Source organism: Pygoscelis adeliae, unplaced genomic scaffold (assembly GCF_000699105.1).
Source record: "Pygoscelis adeliae isolate BGI_AS28 unplaced genomic scaffold, ASM69910v1 Scaffold155, whole genome shotgun sequence".
In the NCBI taxonomy this organism is placed as follows: domain Eukaryota; kingdom Metazoa; phylum Chordata; class Aves; order Sphenisciformes; family Spheniscidae; genus Pygoscelis; species Pygoscelis adeliae.
The window spans coordinates 106,544-114,566 of NW_008824932.1; the positions used below are offsets into that span (position 1 = coordinate 106,544).

The window sequence follows — 8,023 nt, forward strand, 5'->3', positions numbered from 1 at the left end:
CTTTCCCTGCAGGAAAGAGACCTTCTCGGCAATGAGGACTATCTGAAAGCTGATCCTTGGTTGCTCAGGGCATCTCGCAGCTGTCTGGGCATTGCTGCGGCAATAAGCAGCTGTGTTACAAGTACAGCTTGGTCTTGGGGGGCACTTCTGAGCAGACTAGATGCTAACTAGTCCATGAAGCAAAGACTCACTTCTGGCCCCTTTCGCTTAAGAAGAGTCAAAGAAATAAAAGAACCAGCAGATCCTGGGGCCAATATAAATATAATCGGGGGGAAAGCAACCAACAGCAGCACAATTTCAAATATCACCTCTTCAGTTTTCACCACAGGACTGGTTATCTCCATAGAGATGTACCTGGAAACACACTGACTTAACTTAGCGCCATGCTGTTGGGCTGGCATAGCCTACTGGATCGATAAAGCTCTCCTCTAATGCTGGAGGACTAGACTATCAGTGGAAGTTTGTACTACACTAACACAACAGTTCTGCAAGAAATTCAATTATTGATTCTCAGTGGGAGAGTGCAGGAGAGGGCATGCAATTCGTGCAGTTACTGGCAGGAGCTGTCATGTTAACACCCGAGGCTGGGGCTCAGGATTTGCCATATCCTTGTCCTGGCGACAGGGCTTAGAGAGAGACACACATGCACACAATCCAGTTTCTTCATTGTTTTAGATTTAAATAGCTGTGGCAGCTGAAGTAGTCAGGAATCATTGCTCCTCCATTGCAGGACTGTGCAACAAGCATGATACCTTCAATTCTCCACCAAAAGTTTTAAGAAAACTAGAGCACTGAACATCTTGCATTCTGCAAAAGATGTGGATCGTCCACCATTTAACTGCGTCATCTCCAACTTCCTGCTGCTGCATGGGGGGAGCATCCCTCCATCCTTTTCTCTCCGATACTTATGCAGCCCTGTTCACTAAAACATTACACCTATACAGAATAAAGTCTGCAAGAAGTAGCAGAGCTACCGTTTACAGACAAAAAAAATCAGACACAAGAGGCCTGGTAACACATACGTGGTGACAGCAGGGCCAAGACCTGAGCGGGGTCTGGCACAGCCGTACCCACACACAGCAGGGATTGCAGAGCAGGCACAGGGCACGCAGCAACCACACTGCAAAGGGGCACCCCAGCACCAGGCTGGCCGGGGAGGAAAGGGCAAAGGAGCTTCACTCAATCCCTGTGCTGCCACAGTCTGCTGGTGCAAACACCTAACGTTATTTGCTGGACTGAGGTTTGGTCCTAGAAACAGGACTGAAGCCACCGAACATCTTCAAAACTAAACTTTCAGCTGGAAACGAGTCTCATTCATTAGGGACTTGACTGGATTTAGGGGAGCAGAGAAGGCAAAAGGACGTGCAAGAGGAGCAAGTCAAAAGTCTCCAAGTCCAAGGACCAATGCAGCTCATCCAGCATCCAAAGAGGAGCACTTCAGAGCAGGGGGCCAAGTCATCAGGTGATGAAGGTCCCCCACAGAGGGGAGAAATCTGCCCTCTCCTCCTGACACAGGGCACCAGCAAGACTGTGCCTGTGGACATGAGGATCACAGGCCCACAGCATAATTCAGCTAGGGAAGGACCTCAGGAGGTCTCCAGTCACACCTCCTGCTCAAAGCAGGGGCAGCTACGAGATCAGACCACGTTCCTCAGGGCTTTATCCAGTCTGGTCTTGAAAACCTCCAAGGATTTCAAGGAGGCAGCACAACCTCCCTGGGCAAACTGTTCCACCACTTCTGTCCTCATGGCGAAAAACCTTTTCTGAGCTCAAGACCAAGCTAAACACTTAAAAACGATGTCTCTAAGGTGCATGTTAAAACCTCTATAGACAGATTGGACACTTACCCATCCCAATAATCAGAAAGTTATTTAAACCCACATCTGCTTTGTGCTCTCTTTAAAGAATCAAACACGTAAGCCCATTTTAACTGTATTTTAATCACCTTTTAAATTCAATTTCTGATAAAGAGAAAGCATCATTTTCATTGACTGTGATTTTATATCTCTTATTTTAGGATGTGACCAACATTCCCAATCTCTCAGTTTTTTTCTGGGGCTCTGCTGTCAGCTTGTGCAATCCTGCCTTTTCCATTTCCCTCTGCCCCAGGGACTGGTCACCTGCCACGGTCAGAAGCTGTGGATGATTTGGAGCAAGTTGTAAGTAAATGTCTGTTGTACCCCAGCAGGGTTCCCAGCACACTTGCCAGACGGTCACAGTGCATGAAATTGTGAGGACTGCTAGGAAACAAACTGGGAGTTTGGCAAGGACTGGAGATCAGGCATCTCTCAAGGCACAACCTTTTGCCTCTGAGCTTAACCCCTAACGAAGTTCATCACACTGCACGTAGCAGCAAGTGAGCAAAGGGAATTTAAGAAAGAGTAAGAGTTAGATTGTTTTTTTTTTTTTCTTTTCTTTTAAAAAGACCATCACAGAAGGGAGTAAGAGACCCAGGCTCAGTGCTTTGCTTTACCTGCAAGAGACCGAGATAGATATGCACCTTCTGCAGTCTTAAAAATCCTGTTTTTTTTTCCTGCTGCTAAGATTAAATAGTACTCTATTTTAAGAAGACTGTTTTCAGTTACTGCAATAGCGGCACGGGCTTCTGAACTGAACAAACCTGCTGGTACTAAACCCAATTAATGCCTGCTGTGAGCAAAACTGCATGAGCCCAAGTTCGGTGTTGCAACCCGCAGCAGAGCGGGGAGGGCAGCGCAGATTTCCCCCCAAAGGGTGAAAGCTGAAGGCCTGGTACTCCCAAGGGACACTGAGAGCTCTGCAAATGGAAAACCGCAGTGGTAACCAGTGAACCAGAGTGAAAGGACGGATTCCCTCCCGCTATCAGTAAACACCAGAGGGAAGCTTACTTCCACACACACAGCAGTTTTGGTTCCGCACGAGCTTCTAGCTGGCACTCAGGAGCCAACTCAAGAAAAGCATGCAAAATAAGCAGGATTGCAGCTGTACCTTCACATTAACCAGCAGCTCCCACAGGTTGCGAGGAGGCATCACGATCGTGGTGTTCAGCTCAATAACGTAGCACTTATCCAGCGTTATGTCATGATAAGCTGTCAGACCCTGCATTCCAAGCAGAGAAATTAAGGAATTAAGCCCTTCACAATGAAATGTGGCTGTGAAGATGGGTGAAAAGAGGAAATTCAGGGAAGACAGGAAACTGCTTTAAGCAACAAACCTGTCCAAGAACCTCCCTACCAAGGAAGACGAGCAGGTTGGAAAATCTCAGAGAGGGCCCTGGCAAGGAGGACAGCTCAGTAACAAGATCATTGTAGACATATGTGACAACAGCGATAGCGCTAGGCCATGAGCACTGTGCTGCTGCACCCCAGCTCAGCCCCGTGCTATGCCCCCAAAGGCCCCCAAGAGCTCCTTACTCGCTGGAAGTCGTGGATGATATCCGCAGGGTCACTCCCTCCAAACTGGGGCACTGGGACGTTGATTTGCTCATAGTTCTCCTCAATGTAAATCTTGACATCTTCGTGCAACTCCAGCTGCCCTTTGAATGGCGAATACAGCGAGTCTTCGTAAAGGACACCGCAGTGAAACACGCTTTCGTGTGGCAGCTGTAGGGACGAAATCCAGGTGGAGGTACACTCATACACCCCACCACCAACTACAGCAAACACAGGAAGAAACGTACCCATACTGGGTAAAAACACCCTTTTCAAACAGATGCTTGAGAATATTTCAAGATCAGTCTTTTTACCAGAAACCATTCTTGATGAAGGCAGTGCAAAACACCCTTGTGAAATGACCATGTCTCCCTTCCAGCTAGCTAGGTCCAAAGGGAGTAAAGGATTCCGTTGGGATTTCACAAGGGGTAATTCAGAGAGGCAAACTGACTGCCCGTAGGCTCTTAAATTTCGTAACCAGGCTGTTCATATCCCTCCATAGACACGGCTTCCAGTAACTGCATTTTTCTGCACAAGGCATATAAGCTTGGGGCGAGCAGAGTATCATTTCTAAAGGCACTTGTAGCTTGTATATGGTAAACGCACCAAAACAAAGCAGCTTCACCCCACTGCAAAACAGGAGCTGCTGCTCTCCAGGGCTCCAGAAGGACAAGCTATGGGCAAGAGAGCTAATGCAGAGTGATGAAGTCTGAGCACGAAGATCACAGGGACAAACTGCAGCCATTGGAGACTGAGACATAAAGGCCCCATTGCCCTGGTCCCCAAAGCATCTCTGACCACGTTGAACGGGCTTTGCTGTGTAATTGGATGTAAGCTGCCATGTGGTATCTCAGGCAGGCAGTGGGGATGACAACGGGTGGACCCAAATGGGCCAGCGGGCATTTCCCCACACCATTCAGCATGCACCAAGGGTAGGTTATTGACTGGGTGACGGACTGAACGCTGTCCACAACCTGGTCAATAACCTTCCCTCAGTGCCAGGGGCTTCTTCTCATAAGGAAGTGTCTACACCCAAAGCCCTGCAACAGGCTCCCATCACACTAACGCAGCAGTGTGTGGGAGGGTTGAGCAGCCCTACAGTTGTCACAGGGTTTCCAGATCAGGTATAAATGAGCACAGGTAATAAAGCACTGATATATCTTAAAACAAAGATTGCAAATTAATTTGACGGCAAGAAAATTTATGGAGCAAGGGAGCATATAAAAAGACTATACTGCTCAGTGGATAAGTGCTGGCTGCAGAGATGAAGGCAGCCGGTGGTCCTGGGAGAACTCATTCACTAATAGCTGCTCTGCAGCAGAACAAGGGCTTCCATGCAAATCAATGCTCTGGGGTTTCTTGGGTAAACACTCAGCAAGCCACAGAGCTCAGCAGTTTGCTCCTTAAAAAGCAGCTCTGCCCTGTCTCATTCCCTATGCTCTGACCCACCACAACGCTGCCAGCCCAGTGCCTCAGCTAGGCCAGGCTTTGCAAAGACTACATGAAAGAAAAGGTGCTGAATTTAATGGAGGTTGAGGGCTCACTTTCCATACCATCTCCCACTTACTTTTCACTTCTCCGCTTGCATTATTAATAGCAGCACCTGTTTTTGTTACACCTAGAGATTTCTGCTGTGCTAGGGCCTAAAAAACCTGCTGCAAAAAGCTGTTCCCTTGCCTCTAGCTCCCTGCTCTCTCCAGGGCTTGCTCTCCCCTCACAGCATGTCAAGCTTTCAGACTGCCTTACCCCTGACAGCAGTAACGTTGGGTTTAAAAGGTAGAACTGGCAGGATATTTTTATGGAGTTAAAAAATAAAAAAAACAAAACCAAGAAACAAAAGCCACAAGGGAGGGGAAGAGGAGGGTTTCTGGAAGGCCCTTCCTGGCAGTCAGGATGGAGGTGAACCTGAGCCTACCGCTTAATACATGCCTCGTCTGGTGTGCCCAGAGGACTGGCTCCTGAGTTACCGCAGTGCAAAGCAACAAGTAACAGCACCACCTCTTTCAAAGGTTGAAGCAGTTTGTCTGGCTGCTCCAACTGAAGAGTCAGCAGTTGTTCCCAACTCGCCCCTACCTGGCTGATGAAGAAGTATCTGTACACATACATTGATGCAAAGACCAAGCCCAGGAGCAGTACGAGGAGACCCATGGTCAGATAGCACACTCCGCTGAGCGATGACCTCCGGCCCTGCACCGTGGGAGCTGGCTCCTCCTGCGAGACAAAAACGAGAGCATTGGTCAGCTGCTGCTACAAGGGATCAGAAAAGCAACTATATTTTATGCAAAGGCCGCGCACAAGTTGGTGATGCAACTGAAGGTGGCAGGCACCGTCCTGCAAAGCGATTTCACATCTGGCGGTATTCTGGCAAGAGTAAAACATTTCTTGTGCATTCTCCTCTCCCACCCCTCAAATATATATATTTATTTTTTTATATATGTGTGTGTGAACATACGTGTATATATATATATGTATTTTCTGCTTCCCATCAACTGCTCAGAACAAAGTCAAGCTTTGTTTCAGTGGGCAATAAGGATCGACTGAAAAAAAGGAAATCGGGAACTAACAGTTCCTGGCTACTGAATGTAACAGCATTTATGTATTTATACTCAAAAATTTTTGTTGAAATGCTGCCACTCTTGCAGCATTTTTCAGGGGAAATTTTTGAGGTTGAAATTACTGGTCTCAGAGAGGTACCTCCTGGCCATGCTGGAGTGAGCCTACCCAAACAGCTATGTTGATCTCAACTTCATTTGCAAGCAGATTCCTGCACACCTCCAGGAATATGGTCAGAGCATCAAAAGAAAACATATCTGCCTTTTTAAGAGTTCCGGCCAAATATATAGACAGGAGCCAGCTCACCTTGTTATAGCCCTCGAAAAGGAGGGCAGTGCAAAGGCAGGGTTACCTCCTGGGGACCACTCATCCCAGCCTACAATGCTCTTCTTTTTACTACCAAAATAACCCTCCAAAATGTTAAGCAGGAAGATGTAAGGCCTTGCAGAAGCAGATGAAAGAAGCCGGTTCAGAGATGCCCCAGTTTCCACACAGAAGAGCTGAAAGCTGCCTTCAGCTGAACAGGCAGGCAGGGGAGAGACGCACCAGGGAGGGCTCCTGCAGATTAACTCCCTCTCTGCAGTACATGATCTGACACGTTTGATTAGAAAGACACTCTCTCCACAGCTAGCCAGAGACCTGTACAAGCTGGAGGAACAGATTTAACAGGTCTTTCCTGCCCCTGATGCAAGGGTACCCCAGCATCCCTGTGGCACCCACAGGGAGCCTGCCAGGCAGGGATCCCCCCCACCTCCCCAGCACCTGAGCTCCGTCAAGGTGTGGAACAGGGGCAGAGCCAGGATCCCGCAACCCCTCTGCTACCCACGCCCGCTCCCAGCCGACGTGGACTACTCCAGCTATCGACTTTTTATTTTCTAGCCACATTCAGACTGATAACTGCAAAGACCAAATTGCTTTGGGAGAGCTACAATTGCAGCACCTGTCCAGGAGAAGTTAATCTATAATTTATTTCTCCTTCATCCCAGCTGCTGAAAGGTCCACAGCACCTCTATTCACCACCAGCTCCCTACAGTGAAGGATCAGTGTTTAATCAGTTTGTAACTGCTCCTCCAGCAAATAAAGGGATGAGCAAACTGAAAAATACCGCATTTTAAGTGCACTTCCAATCTTTCCCTTCTCCTCCTTCTACAGATGAGGGGCAGCAACTGTGACAAGCCACAAAGAAAAGAAAAAGAAAAAAAAAGTCACATTACTAGAGGAAGTTTAAAGGCTCTCTGACACGAACTGCTAGGACAGGAAAGTCATGCTATATGTCAAGTGTTTCACAAAACCAATTTCCCCAGACACTTGTCATCAGAGAAACAGTGCAGACAGTGGGAGTGAAGAGGAATGAAAATCTCTCCTGCTAATGACACTGAAGCACGGCTGAGAGAATGTTTAACGCTCTGCCAGTGAATTACATCCAAAAGGTGCCAGGTTCCCGTGATGGATAATGCACTGCTCACTTCCTTGGTGAGCTGCAAGTGCTAACTCCATGGAGAGCTTGGGGAGAGGGTTCAGAAGGACACAGCAGCTCAAAGAGAAAAAAAATTACTCCCACTAAAAAGAAAAACTGTGTTTGAAGAATGGTAGGGAGGGGCAAATAAGCCCTCACTGGTTTGCTATTTGCTAGAGCAGGCCTGTGCTCTTTGCACAGCCAAAGACACAGAGAGACATCCCACCCCTCACCACCAAAGGAGATGAGTTCGGCTCCCTACAAAGCATTCCTGGCTTTGGGAAAAATGCCCAAGTTTTGCATTTCAGGAGAAGGTGGGGGAAGCAAAGCAGAGCTTTGCCCTGGGAGAAGTTACAGAACACCAGGAAAAATGAAAAAAACCTCAAATTCTGAGGGAGGAAAGGAAAACTCAACAGTAACCATTCTGATGGAGAGGAGATTGTCCTGGTTTCAGCTGGGGTAGAGTTAATTTTCTTCCTAGTAGCTGGTACAGTGCTGTGTTTTGGATTTAGCATGAGAATAATGTTGATAACACACCGATGTTTTAGTTGTTGCTGAGCAGTGCTTACACTAGTCAAGGACTTTTCAGCTTCCCATGCTCTGC

At 47.7% G+C, this 8,023-nt stretch overlaps 1 protein-coding gene across 1 annotated transcript in view; it reads right to left on the reverse strand.

Moving 5' to 3' along the window:
• ITM2C (integral membrane protein 2C) overlaps positions 1-5,558 on the reverse strand; it is a 9,696-nt gene extending 4,138 nt beyond the window's left edge. The window contains exons 1-3 of the mRNA XM_009325033.1: positions 5,484-5,558; positions 3,393-3,581; positions 2,968-3,078 (exon numbers count right to left, since the gene is read on the reverse strand). Of these exons, the coding sequence (XP_009323308.1) occupies positions 2,968-3,078; positions 3,393-3,581; positions 5,484-5,558 (375 nt within the window). The remainder of the gene's footprint in view (positions 1-2,967; positions 3,079-3,392; positions 3,582-5,483) is intronic.
• Positions 5,559-8,023: the final 2,465 nt, after the last annotated feature.